The sequence below is a fragment of the Mytilus californianus genome, unplaced genomic scaffold, assembly GCF_021869535.1.
Source record: "Mytilus californianus isolate M0D057914Y unplaced genomic scaffold, xbMytCali1.0.p SCAF_1, whole genome shotgun sequence".
Lineage (NCBI taxonomy): Eukaryota > Metazoa > Mollusca > Bivalvia > Mytilida > Mytilidae > Mytilus > Mytilus californianus.
Window position 1 is genome coordinate 76421359 of NW_026262581.1, and position 27976 is coordinate 76449334.

The 27976-nt window shown below is 32.8% G+C and overlaps 1 protein-coding gene across 1 annotated transcript in view; it reads right to left on the reverse strand.

Moving 5' to 3' along the window:
* LOC127707481 (cell migration-inducing and hyaluronan-binding protein-like) overlaps positions 1–8717 on the reverse strand; it is a 43840-nt gene extending 35123 nt beyond the window's left edge. The window contains exons 1-7 of the mRNA XM_052212048.1: positions 8500–8717; positions 7494–7660; positions 5440–5599; positions 3947–4102; positions 2990–3217; positions 773–877; positions 14–186 (exon numbers count right to left, since the gene is read on the reverse strand). Of these exons, the coding sequence (XP_052068008.1) occupies positions 14–186; positions 773–877; positions 2990–3217; positions 3947–4102; positions 5440–5599; positions 7494–7660; positions 8500–8683 (1173 nt within the window). The 5' untranslated portion in view covers positions 8684–8717. The remainder of the gene's footprint in view (positions 1–13; positions 187–772; positions 878–2989; positions 3218–3946; positions 4103–5439; positions 5600–7493; positions 7661–8499) is intronic.
* Positions 8718–27976: the final 19259 nt, after the last annotated feature.

The window sequence follows — 27976 nt, forward strand, 5'->3', positions numbered from 1 at the left end:
AACATAATATTACCTTAACATGTCCACCAAATGTATCATGTTTGTAATTGTTACAGTTACCATTGACAGTGGGGCAAGCAAGTTCCATTTCCCCTCTTATTTTTATGTTTCTAGTCAATATAGCTACATCACCACGCATATCAACATTATTCTCTAGTTTTGACCAGTGTACAAACTCTGGTGCAACTGGAAATATATAGAAAATAGATGAACATGTATGCATATTTTAGTTGTTCTTACTAAAGTATATACTTTGACTTGCTGATGAAAAATTCAAAATAATTTGAATCACACAATTTACATGAATAATTTCATTGGAGATATTGCAGACAGACACTAATTTTGATCATTGAGACACTGAATCTTAAATAGTTAACTCCTGTAGGTGTTCTGTACCCCCTTAAAAGAGTATTGAATGCAGCTTAGAAAAAGGTAGAATTAAAGCCAATATTTTGGCCCTGAAAAAAAAAAAATCCTCAATTCTTTCAAATCAAAACTTTTAGAATATGAACTTTATTTATTTATGAAGGTAAAGGATGCCATATTTTAACTTAATATAAAAATAAAGAGATGTGGTATGATTGCTAATGAGACAACTTTCCATTAAAAATTTCAAATAAATTACCGGTAAGTGTGGCACAGATATAGCATTTGTATTGTCTCAGCAACATCATAGATAGACATACATTGAACATTAACCAGACGTTACCAAAAATTGGCATTATCATACCATCTGCTATGGTACATTTAAGACTGTATGTCATTTACTTACAGCTAGCTCTAATCTGTTTTTGCCCACAGTCAGGACAACTGTCAACCAAGCCTAACTCGGCCTGTTCCATGTCAAAGTCTGTAGAGGTAAATACTATCTGATCACCTACAAAATTTGTATGTACCACTTAGAAATAATATAAGAAGTCTTACACAGTGTATAAAACTTACTATTTTGAGAAAAATAATTTATGGTCATACAACAGAACAGTAACGTTTCGTAGTATTGCAAAAGATCAAGATTTTCACCCCTTCCCTCAACATCAACCATAATTACTATTGTGGCAAACCGTCACTTATGTTTTGAAAATGAAAATGGCAAACAAATTTGATATAGTTATTCAAAATCTATGTACACTAATAAATAAATGGAAAAAGTAAGTTCATATGTATACAAAAGGTATAACAGGAAGTACAAAGATATTAGACAGCACAACTGACAACTCCAACTGCCATCTACCAACAAAAGACTCTCCATCCCCCCAAAAAACAAAAACAACAGACAAACCCCAATAACAGACATTTAAAACTAATACAAACAACAATAATAGTTGTTACCTGGTATTATATATAGGCTGACTTGGAAGTCACAGCATGTGAGTTGAACCAGTTTTACATGTGCACAAACCTCCCCTATAGCCTACCTAGACTATATATACTTATGTTATACTTAAATAAAACCAACATAGTGCAGCAACCAACAGATTGACCACTAACTTGATCAAGGAAATGAAAAAATAATTTGGAAAGCAGTGGCAATATGTATGTAATATTACAGGCCATTAAGTATATAAATCAATCAGACTTTGAAAAGGAAGAACTATTGTCAGTGAATAACTTAGTATATCGCACTTGAAGCCCTGGTTTTGAAAGTTGTAAGAAATTTTCGCATGACGGAGGATGCATGCATACCACCTGGAATCGCCATAATTGCCAACTGACATGATATTCGCGTGTAATACATGCTTTTTCAACGGTTTACACGCGAGGATTTTGTCACATGGCGTGTACACACTTTTCACCACTTTACATGCAATTACATGCTTTTTCGTTGTTTTGATTTTTTGGTCGTTAGTGATATAGCGATTCTTGGGTTTTTTCATTATTAGACAATAAATACCGAAAATTTCAAAGTAATTGTTTGGTCACCATTGTTTATTTTTCTATATGGACGAACAGCAAAAAGCACTTAAGGTAAGTAAGTAGTTTGTGATTAGTTTTTACGATTTTGTGTCTTTCTTTCTTTCAAATTCACGTAAGGGAAATGTCCACAGAAAGAGGTCGCTTTCAGGACCTGTACCGTCGTCTAAAGAGCCGACTGTTAAGTGAAAACGATGTGTATGTCTAAGATTCAAGATTTATAAATTATATTTGGGAGTTCGAGTTTAAATGATCGAGGGACGAGTAACGCGTTGTGCACCCTATGTGCAATCATAACAAAACATGTGAGAGGAGAACTACAATGTAGCTATTTGATTAAGCATTTAACGTGTTTAATGGTAATCAAATAATAAAATATTTTTCTTTTTCAGTTTCAAATCTAGCCAACAGATTTCCACAGTCCATAGGGGATGGAAATATCACGGAACTGTTGGATCAGTTCTCATAGTACCAGCTGTCTTCTGATGAACTACCTAGTTTTGACCAGGCAATAGCAACATATATAGTTTGTTGGGAGCAATGGCACAGATAATAGATGACATTTTAGATGGCAAAAAAACGTTATGACACTCGTTCAAAGCTTGATAAAGCTATTTTAGTTCAGCCAATATAAGTTCTGACTGTGAGAGAGCATTTTCAATTATAAAGAAATTCGCACTGAATTCTGATCAGAACTTGACAATGATATATTGTGTGCCTTGTTATCAAGTAAATGTAACCAAACTGGCAGTTGTTTTGAATTTGTACCTAGTGGTGTTGCTTTAAAAGCAGCAAAACAGACCACTGTTGAATACAATAAAAGTTTATAGTAGAATATTGTTTTTTATATTAACAAATTTGTATAATGTGAAATTATGAACATTGTTCATATTAAAAAGTCTGCATCTATGTCGCGCGTTTTCACATGCTTTTTGACATGTCATGTCATGTCATGACATGATTTCTCATTGTCAGAGGTTGGCAAGTATGGGAATCGCCCCCATTGAAGTTCATGCCATTCCTTAGTTTTGCAGTCTCGTCATGTTATAAATCAAATACATTATGCTAATTATCTTACCTTTATGCCAACCCTGGGCATTATCTACCAAATCTATTATAGGATACGCCCGGTCATAATCACACATAGTAAAGTCAACCTTCGTAAGATGATAGGATCTTGAACCAGTATTTACTTGACTAACAATCTTTATTTTCAGGTTTAAATTTATCAAATCCATAGTGACTGAAGCAATGTGTTGTTCATAAGCTGACTTGTTGATATCTTCAATGGCAGAGGTCATATCGCCTTATAATATAAAAAGATGATAAAATAAAGATGGCTGCTGATATACAAAATAAAAAATACAGCTAATGCACAGAAAGAATGTTCCAATTTGTTCAATCTTTAAAGTTCATGCAAATATTGATTTAACAAGAGTCTGGATGGGGTTATAATAGAATAATGGGCAAAAAGTACAGCATAAAGGACCAAAAAAATACAGGATAGAGGATCATAGACCAAAAGATTAATTGGGTGTTAAAATAAAGAGAAAAGTATCTAAAACATTTATAGAACAGAAATGATGTTAGGGGGAGGGTTTGGCACTGGCAAAAATGTTTAACCCTGCCTCATTCTGTATGTGCCTGTTCCAAGTCAGGAGCCTGTAATTCAGTGGTTGTCTTTTGTTGCTGTATATCATATTTGTTTTTCATTCATTGTTTTGTACATAAATCAGGTCTTTCAAGTTTTCTCTGATACATGTTTTACATTCATCATTTCTGGGCTTTTTATAGCTGACTATGCAGTATGAGTTCTACCTATTTTTGAAGGCTGTACAGTGACCTATAGTGATTAAATTGTATGTCATTTAGTCAAATATTTGTCTCATTGGCAATCATACCACATCTTCTTATTTTATAGCATATATAAATATCTTGGGTAAAGAAAAGCAAATATTTAAAATTGCAATGAAAACTTTGTTAAATTCTACCAAAATGAAATCTTTCTTTTAGAAATCTTAATTAATATATGTACCTTTAGTTGCTATAAAGGCATAAGCATCATCACTATCTATGTCCCTAATCATTTTGGCACCAAGGGATTCCATCTTAGCATATATACTGGTCAGGTCAGATGTGCCAACCAACTGCCTACATAAAGCAATACCAACAATGCTACCATCAGCAATACCTAAATAATATCATATAAAAAAGTAAGCATTCTGACAAGTCTTTTTCTTAAATAAATAGGTAGTTACATATGAAGGAAGCATATCAATATCAGTTATCTGAGATTACGCTGCAGATTATCAATTGGTTGAAAACTTTTGTTTCTGGGCCAACTGAAGCCCGCCTCTGGATACAGGATTTTCTCGCTGTGTTGGAGACCCATTGGTGGCCTTAGACTGTTTTCTGCTCTTTGGTTGGGTTGTTGCCTCTTTGACACATGTACATTCTCCATTTCAATTTGTCGTCTTTAAAGAAACACGTTCAACCATTAAGAGATAAGTAATTTTTTATCATCAGAATTGCATCATGTTCTAGGCTGTGAGATTTAGTTTGGAATCATATGAACAGTGTTGCATGAATTGATGAAGATGATTTCACTATCTACACATTTGATGTCATTCTGTGTTGAAGTCATATCCAAACCACTATTTTCATTAAATTGGGTCTCATAAGCGTGACGCGAGATTGGTTGATTTTTTGTAAGCCAGAAAACGTGAAAAGAAGTCGGCCAAGACATGTGAAATTACAAGCACTATCATTGCAACGATTAGCGGGATACACGATTCTTACAAAACAATAAGCAGGATCCGGGATCAGACCCCCAAATGAGACCCCCGTTAAAATATTTGTCTGTATTACTTGGATTTATGAGATCTTTATAGAGAGAGACATACTATAAATAAATAATGTTTAATTAAGGAATAGTTGCAAAGCATTTGAAAACTTTCTCCGGGAATACTTTGTGAATTAGTATAATACTTGACTCAATACTATGCACAATATCTACTAGTTTCACTATAAAGTATTTGAAAGCTTAATAAAGACCTTTACATAAATATCATCCAATTAATTTATAATTTTGATACTTGTTTAAACTTTTGTATGAGAATTTCTAGTTTAAACATCCACCCAGTAGTAGCCAGTGCCTTGATATTGGCATGACTTAAATGATATTTTTTGTGTGTAGATTTTTAAGCTTATAAGTTATGTATAATTGTACTTCAGCTAACATAGCAACCCCTCAAAACACAGTTACCTTTAAACGGTTTGGAAGTTGTGTTATGTCCCTTTTTAGTGTTATTTTCTCACAGGTTTTATATTTTTAGCTCTTTAATTGTTTTGGGTGTACTTGATGGTTATTTCAAAATCATGTTTCTTGAAAGCTGGTATCATACTTTTATATTGCATAATGATTGAAAGCCAAATGCTTTCCTTGCAACCATATTGGACTTATTTACAGACTCCTTTGAGCCTACAGTATATCACATATATTTTGTTCAATTATTATTTCACACTTACTATCAATAAATGGTCCAAATCGTTTCAGATCTCTGACTGTGTATTCACTGTTTGTTCCTGACAGATAAAAAGCAGACTCTTTAATGACACTTTTTGAGGTGGCATCAAACACATACACCCTTAAGCCCTGTCGCCAGTCATTTCTTGCCGTAGCTGTTCCCTGCAATATGAAAAGATTAAGCTATATTTAAAACTGACTACATATAGCCTAAGCAATGGATTGTACTGTATACGGAATTCATAAATAACTACAGTCACTTTGAGACCTTTAAGCAGCAACTAAATATAAACAACTCATTATCTGTATCTGTCACTGTATCATTTACTTATGCCAATAAATTGTGTGTTGTAAATAGTTATTGTTCTGTGATGTCAGATGAGTGAATTACAGGTTTTCTTTCACATGTGAAATGTATTATCGGTTATCATTTGACTGCGAAATCACAGAATTTCACTGCAACCAACGTAATATTAAATGAAATTCAATGCTCACAACGAAATTATGTAATGAAACAATTGTTGAAAGTTATGCTCTAAAGGCATTAAGAACTGATGGATACTTGATACAATATCAAAAAAATTCTTTAAAAAATCATTAAAATCAATATGTGATTCCGATGAACTTTTAACGTTTCCATTACAATGACTAAAAAATTGTAAAAATGAAAAAAAGAACTTGTTCTATAGATCAAGACAGTGTATTTAAATTTCTCCCATATAATTTACTATGGAACAACAAATATACAAATCATAAAAATAAACTAGAGGCTCTCCAGAGCCTGTGTCGCTCACTTGTATTTACTGATGCTTTGGAAATCATGTAAAATAAGGTTAAAATCATAATTAATAATATTAGATATTAGATATAATGATATCTAAGATAATAACAAAAAACTGCAAAATTTCTGTAAAATTACTAACTCAGGGGCAGCAACCCAACACCGGGTTGTCGGATTCGTCTGAAAATTTTAGGGCAGATAAATCTAAATCTGATGAACATTTTTGCCACCTGTCAGATTTGCTCTAAATGCTTTAGTTTCAGAGATATAAACCAAACACTGCATTTTACCCCTATGTTCTATTTTTAACCATGTCGGCCATGATGGTTGGAAGGCGGGGTCATCGGACAAATTTTTAAAACTAGATACCCTAATAATGATTATGGCCAAGTATGGTTAAATTTGTCTCAGTAGTTTCAGAGAAGAAGATTTTTGTAAAAGATTACAAAAATTTATGAAAAATTGTTAAAAATTGACTATAAAGGGCAATAACTCCTAAAGGGGTCGACTGACAATTTTGGTCATGACAACTTATTTGTAGATCTTACTTTGCTGAACATTATTGCTGTTTACAGTTTATCTCTATCTATAATAATATTCAAGATAATAACCAAAAACTGTAAAATTTCCTTAAAATTACCAATTCAGGGGCAGCAACCCAATAACAAGTTGTCCCATTCATCTGAAAATTTTAGAGCAGAGAGATCTTGACCTGATAAACAATATAACCCAATATCAGATTTGCTCTAAATGCTTTGGTTTCAGAGATATAAGCCAAAATCTACATTTTACCCCTTTGTTCTATTTTTAGCCATGGTGGCCATCTTGGTTGGTTGGCTGGCAGGGTCACTGGACACATTTTTTAAACTAGATACCCAATGATGATTGTGGCCAAGTTTGGTTAAATTTGGCCCAGTAGAATCAGAGGAGAAGATTTTTGTAAAAGTTAACGGACGATGGACCATGGACGCCAAGTGATGAGAAAAGCTCACTTGGCACTTTGGGCCAGGTGAGCTAAAAAAGTAGCTTAATTTTTCATTTATTCAAAACGACAAATATGCAATTCTTTGAGCTTGTATTTGCCCATATACAATAGAGGGATTGGTCTTTAAGAATCCAATAAAGCAATCTTCTGTTATCATCATATGTTTTGTATTCAGAAGGGCAAACATAAACCATAAATTATTTATACGTCCAGTGTTGACGAGCGCATAACAAAACTATGTCAAAGCGCCATAAAATCACTTTAATTTGCCATAATGTTTATACACTGACCTGGTGCTGGTAATACATCCCATCTCCAACGTTCAGAGGATTGATTGTCTTATCAAGTTTTGTCCACGACAGTTTCTCTTCACCGTGTAGTTCTAGAGTACCACCTGCTGCTACACAAATAAACTTCTGACCACATCCTGCTACATCAGCAACTTCATTTCTTGTACCTATTGGGATAAGTAATAATGATTCTTTTGACATACTAAATATTTTCAAGTACACCTGGTGGATAAAGTCCATGCATTATGGAGGTCAAGGATTGCTTGTCGGCATAAGGTAAGATTTGTATCTATTTTTTATTCAAACATCATAACATCCATAAAAAGTGAAGAGAAATTTAATTTTAGAGGCAGAATGTAAACTGCTTATTATAGCAAGAACAAAATCAAATTTTCACCTTTTATTTTTTTTAGGAAATAGAAGTTTTTGAAATTTATCCTTTTTTTTAACATAGAATGAATTATTTTGTCAGACAGAAACAAATTTTAAGGAACAAAGGAGTCCATCAGAAAGTGAGAAAAGAAGAACAGATCATCCTTTGCTAAAATTTACCATCAAATCCACAATTGACATGCCTTGGGCCACCAATTTGAATTGATAGTTTTTTCAAAGCCCCGTTTCAACTAATAAATAGACCATTTTTTCCCAGAATACAATCCAATTACATTATAAATTGATATGATTTGGTCTTTGTTCATTTGTAGTTGCCATTACTGCAAGAACATTCAACTATTATAATACATTATTACAAGTGTTGTTGTTATAGAACCTTCTACATATTATAATACATATTAGTGAATACAATTGTAAAAGATCTGTTACCCATATCCCAAAATTTACACGCCTTGATAACTGAATAAAAATTATGAATATGGTGGACATGGCTTTTAAGTAAAAATCTAGTTAACCCTTTTGGTTGTACATGTATCAGGTTTTGATACAAGAATCCTAAAATTAATCTGGTTATCTCAATGAAGTAAGTTTTCTTTCCTTTTTCACTTTTTACCTTTCAGGATAATTTCTGTCTTTGCTTTGAATTTACAGTCTTCTGATCCAATCTCTACTGTTCCTTTGACATAGATATATCTTGTCTTTACAATAGTTTCTTTACCAGAATCCCACACGAGCCGACCATTGGTTTCTATTGTGATACTGTTCACATCGACATCAATATCTAGTTTAACATTCATACTGCCTTTGATCTTAACATCAGAGGTTGTTGTAGGAACCTAAAACATTAAAATAAAAATGAAATTGTGTTGAGTTCAGGGGTAGGGGACCCAGCTCTCTAATGGAGCTAAACATGGTAAATCCGTATACTTTTTATAAATTCAAGTCCTAACATTGACATTGCCTCCCCCCAGATGGAAACTTTCCTCTGTGCTGATGGTGAATACTTTGGTCCCATCTTTCCCTTTCTATATCCTTCTGACTGTAACGGAGATGTTGTCCCCCAAACCTTTTTTCGCCGCTGCCTCATAAGCCCGCACATATCACATATTTTTTTAATTATGTGATTCAGCGGTTGGCCAAGGTCAACATCTACCCGTTGCCTTTCTTTTGCTAAAGGCAGTTCACTGCTATCACTGCTGTATATAATGCATTCAACAATCTGTTTTGAATTTTCCTCCATTTCAACTTATTGATACTGTTATTTAAGTACTTAGGGAGCTACCATTTGATTTTTATGGGGGGCTAGGATGAAAAGTTTTGTCCTGCTTTTTTTTTGTTGTAATCTCTGTCCTGCCTTAATACATATGTAATACATAATTTAAAGCAATATCCGGGCTGACTTTGAATTTGTCCCGGTTTACTTTTTAATCAAAGCACAAGAGATTAAGAGTACAGACACGAAACACGGAAAATAAAATAAGGAGTAAAAAGGAAGCATGCACATGGAACTAAACACGAGAAAACGAGAAATAAAACGTCAAAACACAAAAACACATGAAATAAAAAGGCTGAAAATGTTTCACGAAAATAACCTATTCATTTAATTGTTAATTTCCTATTATTTACTTATTTTTTCATCTATTGGCTTTTATATCTATTCATTTGTTAATTTCACTTATTTTGCTGATATGGATACAAGAAAGCTGCAGCGATATAAATGAAAACAGATGTAATGATATAAACTTATATGCAGTGCAAGCATCTGAGCACATATGAGTGGCCGTTCATGTCAAATAGCGATGTTTTCATGTTGAAAGCATCTAGTTAAAATTACTTTTATTTAGTTTCTAGTTGATTGGCACAAGTATCTAGATACACCGCACAAGTATCTAGATATGTGTAGTTCAAACAAGCATCTATCTAGACTCTAGTTACTATGTCAATAAACTCATCATAGATACCAGGACTAAAATTTTACACTTAGAGTGGGGTGCTCATTTTCGCCATAATTTTCCATGTTTTCTGCAGTTTATGTTCAGACCTTTAAGTTTTTGAAGTATACTGATATTTCTATATGAAGATAACATCAAAAGCAAATTATTCTTAGCTTGAAAACGTGTTTCTCTGAAAAAAATCATCTGAAAAGTTAGATTAAAGGCTATTTGAAATTTCCTTATGATTTGTCATAGGGGGACACATATTCACCGTTTTTACACATCTATTTAAAACCAAATAACTGCAGCTTTAAACAATATTTATCAAATCAATTTCATTATAGATGAATAGCAGACTTTTCAAAGGTGTAAAGAACTGAAATTTAGGGCAATCAGTCAAAGAATTACTAAGAAATACTTCTTTGAAATCTTTTTTTTCATTCAGGAAATTGGCCGAAAATCGTTGTCCGTTTTTCGGTCCTTTGCGGTAAGTGCCGAAATTTTTTCTAAGTTTAAAAAATAATCATATTTGTTATAAAAATATGATTAACCGGCATATTTCTTCCATTTCAGCAATTCTTTGAAGTTTCTACACCTCAAAATCATAAAACGGCGAAATTGTGTCCCCGGCGAATATGTGCGCCCCACTCTACGCCAGACGCGCGTTTCGTCCACAAAAGACTCATCAGTGACGCTCGAATCAAACTATCTATAGATGGAGATAGTTGAACTGAAAACAAGTTACTTTTCAAGTATTCGTCATCCTTTTGTTTTCGTTTTCGTCATCATTTTCTTTTTCCCTTCTTTCTCTAATTCTATGCAAGCTACTTCTCGTCAATTGTTGATATCTTAGAAAGTTCATAATCAGCTGTGAAGGGGATCAAGCTAACGGGGAGAGAAACTTCGCTTTTCCTTCTCATAAGTCCCACGAAATATAATCAGACCGTAAGTTTTCTCGTTTTATATATTTTTAACAGTAATAAATTTTAATTGCCTAGAGGAAAACATTTATGTATTATATTCTTCTTTTACACAGTTTTCAACTGATCATTTTATTGGGGTCAAGTGTTTTGACAAGTTGACAAATATATACAATATATCCCAGGTTGAGGTCCCAGGTGCCGGTTTGTGAACACTCTTTTGGTCATTTACGCAGTTGATGTAATAGTGTAAACATGGCCAGAATTGTTGATCAGCACGGCAGAATGAATTTGTCCAAGAAGTTCTGAAACTAGCAGATAACAATATACATCAAAGCACAACCATTTGTACACCAAGGATAAGCTTATCATACGGGCCAGGATGTGTGCGCTGTCTTGCCAACAGACCGAAGCCGAATATCTACCATGAATATGAACCGAAATTATCAGAACTTGCTGTGGAGGGGTAATGTCACTTATTCCGCAGTATCAGGAACATATACTGTTCCCAGGCAGTATGAGCTTGCGCCAGATCCTCGACTGAAATATCTTAGGCGTTATTGTTGAATCTGGAGATTTTGGGTACTGCGACAGCTGTAGGAATTTTAAAACTTGGATATTTGTCTAGAAATCAAGTTGAAGCTGTTAAAGACACATGTGTATTCACAAAAAGGGTTCCTGAGAATGTAAAAAGCAAAAAAATGTGCAATTCCTGATGCCATAATTCACTCACATGCTCAAACAAATGTTAAGAACTACATGTATTTTTGTATTTTGTGAATAAGGTTTATTGTGTGGTCATTAAATAAAAATTCTAAATTGTGTATCAGTGCTTTTTTAACCAAATCCATGCTATAAATTGATTACGAACAATGTTGTTGACGTTTTCTGATTTTATGTAGGCTGTGACCAAAATTCGGCTTTAAATAAGAAAAATACCGGAAAGATCAAGTGTCATTTTGTGTAAAAAATCTTTAAAGTACGAATTTAAATTACAGATGGCTTATCGTTTTTTATTCGGTTTTGTTAATCAGCTGTCCGAAAACTAACGAGAAAAATCTTATATTTTCGTGCAGACGGGTAACATTCTAATGTTCTTCTTCGAGTATTCCTCCTATTTTCGGGTACATACAAGTATATAAAATATAACAATGCTATACCATTTGGAAGAGGAAAGTTAGGGCTTGGGGATGACATGTGTGTAAGACATAAATAACGCAATTTCAGGATCGAGTAGACCTTGAAAGAAGCCATTATTGATTGTAGACACCAAGGAAAAATATCGCTCCCTTACGGCACAGCAGCTCAGAATCCATGTATAGCGAGAGTATTATGTTATCAAATTTATGATAGTGCATATATATCCTTTTGTAAAACAAGTTTGGAAAACTCTTTGAAAGCAAAGAAATCCAATGTAAAATACCAAATCCCATGAAAACTTCGACATCGTTACCAAAAACTTTATCCAAAGTACACTGTCACAACAACGTTTAAAAAAACTGTTCTATAAAGAAATTATCAATATCGAGTAAAACTGTGCAAAACATTTCATCTAGTCAGAAAATGTAACATGCCTCCTAATCTATATAACATTTGAACGGCATTTATTCGGACAGCAATCTTATTTTTAGCATTAAAAAAAATAAGTATATGAATTCAAAAGGTCTCCTGTCACAAAAATTTCAACCAACGTTTTACGTTAGTAATTCCGGGGTGGGTTACAGAAAACAATGAAAAATAATATGTTATCCATTTAAATTAAGACCGACGAAATGAAGCCAGTATGATAAATTCCAAATAAAAAAGAAAATATTCTATGCATTCAATTATATTTTTATCGATTACTATCGAATATCAATACGTTGAAAGGGTGTCTACCAAAATGTCACAATGTTAGCGTCTTCATTTTTCTTTGAATTATTAGGGATAAGTTGTTACAAATCTTCAAAAAAGAGTGAAAACAACATCAGTTGTTTGAAAAAAAAGAATTATAATATAAAATTCCTTTGCAAAAGGAACATTTCGATATATTTAAAATCAAAATAAAGCGGTCACATGGTGGTCTACCAAAATGTCACAGCATCTTTAATTTGACGTTTTTGACGTTAACTATATATATATAGGCAACGTATGTTTGCATTATAGTGTTTTTGTAACGAACCTATTTTAATAAAAGAATACCTAACATATGAATTTAGAATATATTTTTTATTTCAAATCGTTGAAATGCGTTCCTCTCTTCAATATAACATATTTTTTTAATAAAGCGTGATTTGGGTACATTTCAATGAGACAGCAATTCAACAATAAAAGCAAGATGAGGGTACTTGTATATTATTCCTAGCAATATTATCTATTAGTTTAATAAAAGATTTTTTCATTATTTTACTCATCCATTTACTATTCAAGGAAGCGATTAAGCATTGAATCTTTTGTGTTGATCTCATTCACGTTTTGCAAAAGCTTGCAATTTCAAGTAAAACTAAGTTATATTTTGTTATACATAGTTTGCACTATATAACCTTCCCTGATTTGAAACATACTTCTTTGCTTATTCCGACCTCCCTTATTTAAAACATACTTATTCCGCACTGTGTACAATGTATTTGTTTTCGATAGTCTTTTTGGAAATACACGAGTTGTTTAACATGGAAAAGTACTAGTGTTTCTCATTACATGCAAAATTACGTAAAGCTTAAATAAATTTATAAATAAGTCAGGAGCCTCTAGCCTTTGTTAGTCTTGTATGTTTTTTTTTTTTAATTTCAGTTTATTTATATGTTTCGGAGTTTAGTGTGACGTCCATTTTCACTTAACTAGTACACATTTTTATTAAGGGGCCAGCAGAAGCCTGCCTCCGGGTGCGGGATTTTCTCGCTGTGTTGAAGACCCTTTGGTGGCCTTGGGCTGTTTTCTGCTCTTTGGTCGGGTTGTTGTCTCTTTGCCACATTCCCCATTTCCATTCTCAATTCTATGGTATAGGAACATTTGAATTGAAAGGCCAAGGTTTTGAAAATTTAGATTTACGGGAAGTGGCAAGTAGAGAAGAGAAAAAAAACATCATACAATTGTGACACTATTAAGTCAAATATAGACAGAATAATCTTTCGCCTTTAAAAAGAATTATTTTGAATAAAACAAGAGTGCACACGCTGAAATGTCTCGCCTTCTTTACTAATCATTGATATTATGTTGATAGTCCTAAATATTACAACTGTCACATAAACTTAACATTAACCAAATAAACTAAACATTGACCAATGAACCATGAAAATGAGGTCAAGGTCAGATGAACCATGCTAGGCAGGCATGTACAGCTAACAATTCTTCCATACAACAAATATAGTTGACCTTTTGCTTATAGTTTAAGAAAAACAGACCAAAACACAAAAACTTAACACTAAGCAATGAACCTTGAGGTCAAGGTCAAATAAAACCTGCGTGACTGACATATAGATCATAAAATATTTCCATACACCAAATATAGTTGAACTGTTGCATATAGTATTAGAAAAAAAGACCAAAACTCAAAAACTAAACTTTGACCACTGAACCATGAAAATGAGGTCAAGGTCAGATGACACCTGTCAGCTAGACATGTACACCTTACAATCATTCCATACACCAAATATAGTAGACCTATTGCATACAGTATAAGAAAAACAGACCAAAACACAAAAACTTAACTATAACCACTGAACCATGAAAATGAGGTCAAGGTCAGATGACACCTGCCAGCTGGACATGTACACCTTACAGTCCTTCCATACACCGAATATACTAGACCTATTGCTTATAGTATCTGAGATATGGACTTGACCACCAAAACTTAACCTTGTTCACTGATCCATGAAATAAGGTCGAGGTCAAGTGAAAACTGTCTGACGGGCATCAGGACCTTGCAAGGTACGCACATACCAAATATAGTTATCCTTTTACTTATAATAAGAGAGAATTTAACATTACAAAAAATCTTAACTTTTTTTTCAAGTAGTCACTGAACCATGAAAATGAGGCCAAGGACATTGGACATGTGACTGACGGAAACTTCGTAACATGAGGCATCCATATACAAAGTATGAATCATCCAGATCTTCCACCTTCTAAAATATAAAGCTTTTAAGAAGTTAGCTAACGCCGCCGCCGCCGCCGGATCACTATCCCTATGTCGAGCTTTCTGCGACAAAAGTCGCAGGCTCGACAAAAAAATGACTTTCGATGCAAGAAATCGTTTGTTGAAATCTTAGACGAATATGCTCAAGGTAGTTCCTGTATCGATAAGCTTTCGAATGGTGTATAAGGTTTCTCTGTAATTAAGGGATGAACGGTCGCAGCAGTCCATTCCATGATTCAAAATTGGCTATTTCAAAATTTTCACGCCTATTTTGGCATTTAGGTCCTCCGTAACCCCTCGAATCGGCATTGCGGCACACATTGAAAGGTTATATCTGTAATCAGGGGATGAAGGGTCGCAGAGGTCGATTTTAAAAATCCAAATATCCAATGTATAGTATTTCAGTTTTCACGCCTATTTTGGCATCTAGGTCCTCCATAACATTAAAATACGGAATTTCCGTTAAGAATATAGTTGGTGTAACCCACTAGTTTAACCTCCGAAACTAAACAAGTAAATAAAAGTTAAAAAATTCAAAGAGTGTATTGAAATTGTTTATCTTATATCAATTTCAAAATATGTAAATTGACATTGATGGGGTTTTAAATTTCAATCTAGTGAGGTAGCTATTTAAGATACTTAATTGGGTAGCGTACATAATTATAATAATAAAAAATCTTCATCTTATACATTTATTTCAATAGGGTAGCTCGTTTGGATCTAACCAATCTTACATAATGTTCAACATATTCAAACGAGCGATTACTTTGGAAGTATATTTAAATTCGGCTATATTAGCACGGTTGATTTTTTATTTTCTTCGGTATAACTTCAATTTACTCAATTTTCTTTGTAATAACTTGTCAGTTTTTATGGACTTCCCCTTTATGAATTTGCCTTGAAGTTCGGTATTTTTGTTATACTTTTTTACATGTGAAGGATAAAATCAAGTCTTGTTGTATAGACCGACCCGAATTTTTGTTCAAATTGGTGGCATCGACATAACAACTATTAAACTTCTATATGAACACGTCCAAAAAATGCATTTCCGATATCCTTACTACACGTAAACTGTATAAATGGTGCTTAAACCCTTAAAACACTTCCAAATACATGTACAATGTTTGCCCACTTTTTTAAACATGTTTAATATCGTGACATGTGTAGATTGAAGAAAGTATTTAGGATTGTGTTCAGGATCATGTTTAGCTTAGAAATAAGTGTTTAAGTCCTAAAAACATTTAATCCTTAAACACATTTAAAAGTGTTTATATTCAAGACATATATACATTTAATGTGTTTACTTAGAAATGTGTTTAGATAACATCATAATTCTAAACACTAGTTTTCATACATGTCTAATAGATGATCGCTGGAAAATAAAACTTACTTTAAGTAATGGAAAAGATAAACGATTCCTAGTTAGCAACTACAAAATTATATTGTTACTTTCCACATTTCAACTGAAGGTTTGGGGGGCATATTGTTTTACCCCTGTCCGTCCGTCCGTCCATCCGTCCCATTATTGGTATATAGCTACTCCAGATAACTTCTCCTACAGTTTGAATGCTAGGAAGTTTTCACTTTGCTGGCTGTTTGTACATATATTGAAGGTGTGCATGTGGTCAGGGTTTTGATTTTTATTAATATTTGCTCTTTTTAGAGATAGTTAAACTTTGTTATTTTTTGGAGTATTTACTTGCATAAGAGGTGCATAGCGTTTCCGGATAACGCCTCCTACAGTTTAAATGCTAGGACGCGGTTTTCACTTTGCTGGCTGTTTGTACATATATTGAAGGTGTGTATGTGGTCAGGGTTTTGATTTTTATTTATATTTGCTCTTTTGGGAGATAGTTGAACTTTGTCATTTTTTTAGTATTTACTTGCATAAGAGGTGCATAGCGTTTCCGGATAACTCTTCCTGCAGTGAACCATAGACCTATGTGCTCCCATGCTCAACTTTGTGTATTTTAATATAAAATATTAACACTTTGTATCTGCGGGGGCATCATTTGTGTCTCTCAGACACAATAATAACTCGAAGAAAGTCCTACATTGACCTTGTTATAATACAGTTACTTCAGAGTGGAGTGCGGGGGCATCACTTTGTCTAGTTTCTAATTTGTGATAAGATAAGTTTTTTTAAAAGGGGGCCACTAACAATAAGTAAATGGATATTTGGTATGCATTTGTATTAGCATTGGCATATTTTTCTGGAGATAATACGGCCTCGCCCCCTGAACGATGGTTCATTTACTGCGAAAGTTTTGCATCGCTTACAAAATCAGGAATATGACAGTTGGTTTCCATGCATTCGTTTGATGTGTTTGAGCTTTTTATTTTGCCATTTGATAAAGGACTTTCCGTTTTGAATTTTCCTTGGAGTTCGGTAATTTTGTTATTTTATAGTTTTTGATTAGGTCAGTTTAAGGAGAACCATTGACAATAGGTCAACGATATTCGATATGCAGTTGTAACAGCATTATCATATCTCATTACCAGGGAGATTATTTGACCTTGCAACTTCAGTCATGTTTCACTGACTTTGAATGTTTTGCAAAATAAATGCATGATAAAGTATTTTCATTTTAATTTCAACAACTGCATTTAACTATTAAAATTACATATAAACATGACAGATGATACATATATCCGTTTCAACACTTAATTTTTCTAGACTGACACTAGCCAGATATTTTTTTTCAGCGTAAGTTGAAAGGCGGTAAATGCGTATACTGTGCAATACTAATTTGTAAACCAAAAAATTGATCGACGCGCAGGGTATAATGAACATCGTGTTAACTTCATTATAAGCGTATATTTGGTTTATTGTGTACGTACATCATCTATACGAAATTTCGGGGATATTTTGCATGTACTATCGAACCTGTCATGAATAATTGTCAACATTTCTACTTTTTAATGTATTGTGCCATATTATCGTATTTTTTCATATGAAAAAAGTATCACATTTCTATTAGAAAAATATCGCATTGGAAAAGTTTTTCATAATAAAAGCATATCGCTATTATTTCAGAATTGAATGCTTCATTTTGTAAATTTATTGGGGTGTAAAAGCGTTGACCGAAGTACATTTTGTATGAAGCGCTGAAGCGCTTTATTCTAAAAATGTGCGCACGGTCAACGCTTTTACAACCCTATAACACTCAATACTTAAGATTACATTTTTTTACTAGGATCATGAAAACACGATTTCCATGAAGTTTTTCTTTTATTTACCTGTGCACTTTATTGTGGAAGCTCGTGTCATCATGAATGTTTCAATTCATTTTGAATGATGAAGGTTAATTTTAGAATGACGCGAGATTGCTGTTAGCCAATCAAAACAACGTATTATAATGAAACATACATGTAATGTAAAAATTAGAAAAACGTCGCATTCATATAAGAAAAAATAGCATTATTATCGTATTACAAGTGATTATGGCGTTGAATGCAATCGAATAAATTCAATGGCTATTCTACCGTCTTTGGTACATCATTGTCGAAGTATTTGAACACCTCAAAATTATAGGTCGTGCAAATAGGTTTTATTTAATGCAAATGCATATTTACTCGTATATATATATATATATACAACATACTCGGGATAAATATTCAAAATGCATGGCAAGTTGTATATACGTTAGCCCTGTTAAATACGTCTATGTTTTGAATAGAATTAACAAGTACTTTCCTATGAATTTTCTTTTATTCCTACAAATGTTAACATTCGTTTGAGAATTCCCTACAATGCATCTTATTTACAAAAGAAAATATCGCTACTCTACACAAGAAACGGATTTCTCGATTCGCACTTTCCATAGACTGAGAACGAAACGTCAGAAAATTTGTGAAATAACTTCTCAATTAAGAAGTTAGGGATTATTGCGTAAGTTTTCTTTACTGATGGTTACAATATGTCTATAATCCAGATTTGTTTAAACATCATTAGAATTGGAAAATTATTGTATCAAAAGACTTTAATTGAAAACCATTTAATAGTATAACAACTTGATTGCGTGTCAATAATTGTTGTTTTGTGAAACTCTTTGGTTATGTAAATAGATACTCAAAATATTTTTTCGGTAAAGATTAAATATTTTTACAGATATTTTATAATTCATTTCATGAAACTAAGTTTACCATCGTATATGTAATAAAATTACAATAATATATAAAAAAAAACATGACATTTTAGAGTTTCTGCTGTACTTGTATTGGCTTAAAATTTGACGATAAAGCAGGATCAATATTGATTATTAATAATTATTTTCACTGATGATATATACATTTTTTCCTTTATCGTTATGATTGCAACCTGCGCCTTTGAAGGGAGCCCCTACGATTTTTTAAATGTCTATTGGGCAATTCAAAACCGAAAATACTGGGAAATATAATTATCGAGATGAAAACTGCAAACTTAATGCATACACTCGAAGATGTGGGTACAAAACTATTACTATACAATGCGGAGACGGATTTATAAAAGTTTCCGAACGCCATATATGACTTCTATGTAAAATTTTACTGTTCAATTGTTATAATTTTCAATAATAAATACTGTTAAAACTATCACTTTTAAAAATTTTAAATTTTAAAATTAAATAGATTACGATTTGATTAATAAAAATTAACATACCGAAAGTCCAGCATTGGTCCATGTAGAACTATCTGACCACAGCTTCAAAGAGATATCGTCATCCGGGCAATTGGGAGCATCATCAGACTCAACATGAATGGAGAAACAAAAAATAGCAAGCAAGATGGAGTTCCACATAGTAATTGGTAATCAAATGGAATTTGAAAAACATATCCTTTTATACTACATAATAATCAATTGACCATGACAAATCTAAACAATTAATAGACGTTAATATATCTCCTTTGGGCGCTTTATGGTTCGTCTGGTAGCGTGAGTGAATTTATTCGGACGTAAAAAGATTGTCAGCATTATGGTGTTCAATTTCAATAAGATAAACATGATAAAATCAAACTTTTAAGTCAGGAGTTCAATTCTATTTATACTTATTAAAAGAGAGAGAGGGTTGAAATATAAAAGAAAGTTTAACCCCGCTACAGCAGTTGTCTTTAATAATTAGTTATATCTTAATATTATAATTCGTCATTTAGCGAATTTGATATTGATTACAAATATTGATAGTCTCAGGGACTGTTAAATTTTTTCACAACTTTTCATGATTCGGGTTGTGTTAGATTGACATATATGATACACGATACTGGGAATAGTAAAGTCAATATACAATGTATTATGTACCAGATGTATGTCTATTGTTGAAGACAGTACGAGGTTTTTAAAGTGTTGTTTTCGTTTTGTATACCCTTGTATTTATATTTTACTTAATTTGCACTTTATCGGGAATCAGTATATATGTCATTATGTTTTAATATATTATATTTGTTTCAACTACAAAACTTTTTTTGTTGGTTTCTTTGTCAGATTTATTTGCACGTTTTTTTTTTAATTATTTAGTCAGTTGTGTTGTATGTCTGTGATGTATGTTTACACATTTTTGTCTGCTGGGTCCCAACCCAATTTCATGCTAACCAATTATGTCTGCTTGGGTTGCTCACCCAATTTTGTAAATATAACGGAACTATATTAACAACTGTCATACAAGTGGAAGGTTGAGCTAGCTATAAAACCAGGTTTTACCCAGGATTTTCTTCGGAAGATGCCTGTACCAAGTCAGGAATATCATGGACAGTTGTTTTCAATTCGTTCCGTGGGTTGATATGGTCTAGCGTTTGATTTTGTTAGCTTTCAGTATGGGCTTTTTTAATTTATCTTAGAGTTCTTTATTTTTGTAAACCCTTTTTTCACCCCTAAATGTATTATGTTTTGTTGTTTTCTGCGTGTACGATAATGTAGTAGTATAAGTTAACCATTGTCAAAATAGTGTGTCGGTATTGCTGTGCGGGATGTAAACATTCGCAGCAACAATCTGCTAGTTTAATTGTTAAATGACGTTTTAAACTGGTGTAGTGTTGTCTCATTGGCAATCATACCACATTTTTATATTTATTCAGCCAAATAATTCGCACTTTGCATACATTGTTGCTCAGTTATCTAACAAATAAAACTGAGAATGGAAACGGCGAATGTGTCAAAGAGACAACAACCCGACCTAAGAGCATATAAAACAGCCCAATGCCACCAATGGGTCTTTAATACAGCGAGAAAATCCCACAACCGGAGGCGGGCTTCAGCTGGCCCCTAAACAAAAATGTGTGCTAGTTTAGAGATAATGGACGTCACACTAAACTCCGAAACATATAAATGAACCAAAATAAAAAAAAAATGTATTGATGTGCCCCTATGTTATATAAAGTATTCTAAATTGTTTCTGTATTTGACAAGGAAAGAAACTGTCGGAGGAAAATATGACATCATTTGTTGTTGTTGTTTTTTTTTTGCTTGTTATATTCCGCTATTTGTTGATATCAACATGCATCTTTGTATTCCAATGCTTATACGTAGAGTTGGCAACGTCTAATAAAGAATTATCCGTAAACCGGTGTCGCTATAGCAATTTTTCCCCATGCCAATTTTTCAGGGGGAAAACTGGATCGATAAGCTCCCAATACTCACCAATGTATAGGCGTAAACCCATGACTTTGACAATTAAACACATTTCTCTTTTTTAGAATGGCGATGATGGTATTTTTGGGGAGAGCTTCTATCACTGACTTACGAAGGCTTGTGAAAAAGAACGGATATAGGGCAATACATTGGTACCACGACGACAGCTTAAAACCACACAATATGACACATCATAAAGACATCCAAAGCATACCTGGCCATGTATGTACAATAAGCACCAAAAAACGTCAAATTCACTATCCTGATCTGGTTCAGTGTTATATATTTAGAGAAGGCTGGATTTTCGCTGAATCTGTTATTTTATAAAATCTATCAGATCTATTTTTTGGCGTTATAATAACTTCAGTTCTGTTGTCGAAACTGTGATTTATAACTGCGGTTTCTTTTTCGTTTTGCTTTCATGAGAGTGTGGATAGAATGTCCTTCATTTCTTTATTCTTTAACTTTTTATACTATTTTTTCTATTCTCTATTCTTTTCATTTTTTTGCCCTATATTTCTCTATTCATTGTATTTTTTTCCCTTTTTTCTGCACTATTTCCCCATTATTTTCTATTCTGTAAACCCCATCCAGACCCTCTTCCATCAGATAAGGGGTGTAAAATGTGTGCTCTGTGTCAGTCTTTTTGTCAAATAGCAATTTAGTTCTACGAGCGCACACGTTAGTATAAATACAAAATGTAAGTCCAGCATTTATCCCTGATCATCCCCGTCATACCTGTAAAAGAGAGGCAAAACATACCAAAGGGAAATTCAAACTCATAAGGGACCGGTCATTTGTAACCTGAAAGGGGAAGGAGGAAATCAAGGGGCCTTGAAAATTTTAAGGAATTGAAAGGGGAATCCAAATTTTTCAAAGCTTCAGTTGGAAGGGAATCGAAATTTATTTGAGCAATTCTGTATTTCAAACATGCAAAAATTAAAGCTAATTTGACGAATATACTAAATCAGAATCTGACGATTCAACAGGACATGAAGAAAGATCAGGTTTTTATCTTAAATTAAAAAAATAAAATAAAAAATGAAATATTAGAGAAAAAAATTAAATAAAAATGAAAACTCTAAAAACAAAGAAAAATTGTAAAAATAGATAATAGAACAAATATATAACATAACAAAAATATTATTATGGAAAACTAAAAATTTTGAAAATCTTCGTTTAATAATCTTAACAAGTTGCTTTCTTTAAAAAAAGAAATGCAATCGTGATGGGTATAAATACATCTCTTCAATGAATACTGATAAAAATATTTTTGTTTAGAACATAAATTAATAATATGAAAATGTTTTGTCGTTAGATATATATACATATATATATATGTAAAAAATCATTGATAATATCTATGCACACGTACCGAAAAATTGTGTTAATGCATGCGGAAGAATATCTCAAGAACGTTTTGCGACAATCCCGGCAAGGACCGGTAACTCTGCATGGAAGATTGTTTTTGCTGGAAAATATGCATGCCTACTCATATCCAATCTTGTAGAAAAATCGATGCACCATGCACTTGCACTGCACTATTATTAGAATAGTAGAATAGAATGATATACAGATGGATGAAAATTATATATACATGTAACTGTTATATTGTGGCACTATTAAACTCAATGGCTAAGAGGAACTGTTTTTATTCAGTGCCTAGTTACAATCTGAACTGTCTTGTTAGGGACAGTTCTTTTTATACAACTACGAACGTGACGTCACTTTAATTTAGAAAGAATTTTGTTTATGATAAGTACTTACTTTTAGAAAGCCCAAAGCTACAAATAAAATTGTTCTAAAAAGTGACCATTAATTACTTTTGGTCCCATATACTAAAACGTTAGGTTGATTAAAGCAAACCTATTAAAGTTAAATAAACTGGCCACAACACGATGACCACCTGTGACTGAATGAAAAAGAAATTGTCATAAACTTGAACATCCGTAAAGCCAAAGCATGTACATATAGAAAGTCACGTTTGTAGTTTAACAATAATACATACTTTGGTTTTATAATTATAATTTAAAATAAACTTTACCAAATATATTTAATAATAGCAATTCTTTCGATCACTGCATAGTGTTACAATATCAGTATAATATATAACAACAAACCAGTGTATACGGATTTGTATCACTACAATATAATAGTTATTACGGTGAGGTTGAATTTCCTGTAATTTATTCATTATCCACGCACGAACTTGTCTCAGAAAAAAAATATATCTCTGTAGATTAACCTCAGTTTCAGGTATAGAGATGTGATTTTTTTCTGTGACAAGTGCTTTTGACCATCCACAAGAACTTGCGGTCATCCGATGTTAGTACTTCAGTACTTTGATATACGAACACAAAATGATAAAAAAAGCTCGGTGTGCTTGGTTTTGGTGTTGTTTTTTTATATACAATTATTAGAAAAAACTAGATCTTTTCGCTACTGAGATTTTTTGTATAAACAGTATATAAAGAAATTTATTTCAAAATGTAATATAAATAAAAAGAGTTTGAGAATATTTTGACAAAAGGATACTTAAAATGTATGCTTTCAAAAGATATTGAGGAATATAGGAACGTTAGGCAATTTTTTATTGCATTGATTAGGGGGAAAAGTCAGCAAAGGTAACTTAAGGTTGTGGATGAGATGAAAATGTTTGTTGCAAACTTAAAGGAAGGCATCCCAAAATTGGCAAAACATAGAACAAAGCAACGTATACAGAAACATTAGTCAACATGAAAACTTATTGATATATTATTACATCTGATTAAATGCCAACACCATGAACAGACCTAATTTTATATATGAAATATGTATATTATTGTTCGGTAGCTTTTCTGTGTAAAATTTATTTTATTTTTCGACTTGTGGTTTTTATTGCCCCTTAGTGTTCTCTCCACATTTTTTTTAATCTGATATATAAGTTAGTATGTTTGACCTGCTATAAAAAAATTGTTACAGGTAATTAAGTTTAGTTACAGTCTAATATGTTTAGTTACAGTCTTATATGTTTAGTTACAGTCTAATATGTTTAGGGTCAATTATTTAATGATTGCTGATAACCTATTCAATAATCGTGATACAAATTTATCCTTGGATCATAATTATTGTAGGGTAGCAGAGGCGGATTTAGGGGGGGGGGGGGGGCAGGGGGCCCGGGTCCCCCCTTTTCTGGGAAAAATTTGGTTGATTATATAGAGAATCACTGAAGCATGACCGGAGCGGGCCCCCTCTTAGGCAGTCAGTGGGCCCCCACTTATGGAAATTTCTGGATCCGCCACTGGGTAGATTGAATTAATTATTTTTTTAATTTGGGATTTCCTGCATTTGCGAGCTTTACATCGTACTACTTTTTATGTATAACAAAAATATTAGACTCAATTATTCATATTTATGTAAAACACCCATGTAGTGTTGCTATTAAAGCAAAACAGATCGTTGGAGCCTCCAATTGTATAACATATGAATAAAAGAATATGATGGAAATACGTCAATAAGACAGAATGTCGATGATAAGAGTGAGCTAATAATCATCTAGAATACAACATACAATCATTGAAAAGATCATCAAAATTCCACAAAAAAACACAGGTTGACTCCGAACTTGAACAAAAGAATTATAGTAGCATAGTTTTGGAAGCATGAACTTATGTTGTCCAGTATTGTAATATCAGTGGCTGTATTTCATAGACAATGTCATGCATCAACCTAATAAACAGTATAAAATTATAATATGTCGGTTAATTTTAGCAATGACGATCACAATATGTAAAGTAAGTGAATGATATGATGATATTAGAAGCAATTTGGTACTAGTAGTACTATGTTTTGTACTAGTCTATAACTGATTTAAATTGTGTTTTTCAGGCCCACGCGTCTGCCCTGGAGAATCCTTAGCACGGTCATAGCTGTTTTGATCTTTTCGAACCTTCAACAAAGATTTCAGTTCTCTAAAGTCGATCCAATGACATGTTATCATTTGAAGGCATAACAGGAATTACAACAACACCATCCCAATACAGGCTTAAAGCTGATTTGAGATAGATCGCTATTTGTTTATTCATCATGTCAAACTGAACAGAACTTTAAAATGCATATATGTAATTTTATATTGTTTGAACTAACACATTTTACAAAATATAATTTTTCTATATATGTTCATTGAAGGCTATCTTGGACTTAAATGTGAACTTGTCTATTGGACCCAGATGCGATGAAGCGGTAAGATGTGCTCTTTCTGTTAGATCACACATGTTTTACAACGTTGAAATTCACATTGTGTAAAATAAGGGTACACATTCAAAGGATGGCAAACACAACTCTTTCAACTCTATAAGTTTGGACGAAATCTTCAAGGTTAAAGACTTTATTAACAAGGTTTTTTTAGAAGTCGCTTCAAAATTGGAAGAGTCGGAAAATGCTTTGAAAGAGCATAACAAGGTCATAGGGATCATGGTCAATTTTGGATGGGACGTCGTGGACAAATATTTGGACGACCCTTTTACAGACAACTCAGAAGATGCCACCAAATTGCGTCAAACACGAAAACCAACAGGTAGGAACAAGATACATTTCAGGCAGAGTAGCAACCCCTACAACAGATGCAAGGATTTCAACACTTCATCAAATGAAATTTAAAGTGATCTTTTTCGAATACCTGTCATATCATATTCAGAAGAAACTTCTAAAGGCAGATCCTCCAACATTAACAATAACGTCTCCTATCAGTCAGAATACTACGATGGAAAACACGACAACAACTGCTTTTATCACAACACAGAATGTCACTTTGCTTACCAGTGTAAAAAAAACGCATCAAGACTCACAAAATCTTCTTTGAAAGATTCACAATCAATACAAAACCCGTTGTTACGTGAACTGCTAGTAAACTTGCGCATATAGCAGAAGCAAGCAAAAGCACAGTGAAAAAGTACAGTTCTGCTTTTTAAAAGATTTTGGATTTGTCATTCGAAGTACTATTTATCTCCACTGCCTTCTTCAGTTACAACTGATGCGGGTTTTTTTTTTATCATATTTGATACAATCACCCGAAGTGCTATTTCCTGTTTTAAATGGCACTTTTGATGGAATAAAATGAGTACATGATTTAAACATGTATAGTAATGTGTTTCAAATAAATTGTTTTCAACAGTTCTAGAGGGTGGAGTCATATTATTATCAAAATCAGTTGACAACTTGTTCAGTAAAAACCAATCACTTACAATATGACATAGAGAGTCGTACATAGGTTTATTTCATCTACTAGTTTAACAGATTTAAGAATATGCTGTATACTTAGTAGTTCTTTTGAGTTACGCGGGATTTTTAAGATACAGTGAACATTCTTAGTTGAAAGCTTCGACTGTACGATGTTACGATTCACACGTCGACTACTAGAGTTTATAGTGCAACCGACGTTTGCAGACATTTATATCCTACTTTCTTTTTGCCTAAATATTCACATTTTTTATCCTGTTCTTTTGCAAGGTTCTTTATTTTGAAAACCGTCGACGAGCTTACTCTCACTTAATCCAGCATTAAGAAGATCGGTGTCTCGTCACATAATTTTATATAAGAATTTATTTATATCGGTAATCTTCCTAACAACATTTATGACTATCGAGTTTTCCCTTTCTGAAGTTAATTTTCTTTTTTCTGATGGTGATCTTTCAATGGCTGTTACTTTTTTTTTATTAAAGTTATTGGTTACTTAAGCTTGTGTTTACAGTGAAGTCTCTGATTCCAATGAACTTAATAATTTAATTTCAAGGAGCTTTTATAACCAGGATATAGAAACTGGGTAAACTTTATCACAAGTAAAGAGATTCATTGTTGAAGTATGATTCAAATAAAAATCGGTATTTCGATTTTTTATATTTGGTTTTGTAATATTATTTCTGAAAAATAAATATAAGATAAATCCCTCAATTATTTCTTTTTAGCGTCATTGACCAATTGATAAAAGTTTAAGTGTACTACTTTAAAAGAAGCAATATTGATTTGATGAGAAAAATATAAAAGTGTTATTATTATATGTGTGTTGGGGTAGTTGTACGTGTTTGAATCATATAATTTACTTACTGAGTTGAAGTTATATTTTTGAAAATAATTGTAAATTCGATGTTAAAAGTGGACTATATTTCTAAGCCTTCTATTACCCCTGTATACAGACACCCGTAGCCTATGGTATTGTATTCAAGTTATATTTGGGAGTAAAACGTTTAATATATGTGTTACAAGAATAATATGCTATTGTTGTTAAATCATTACGTCTTGTATTTGGTGGATAAAAATCAAGTACAGTTTTAAACCCGATTAAAATCAGTATGTCTAGGACTATCAGGAACATCAGGTAGGAAACCAATGGAAGTAGAGGCCAATATTTAGCCTATCGACCCACGAACGCGGAAGAAATTTCAGTCGAAAAACAGCCGAGCCAATCACACAACTGTTGGAAGAGTATCTTAATAACAATGAGACGTATGAACAACAGGATTCTTAGTTAGGTAAGGCTATAA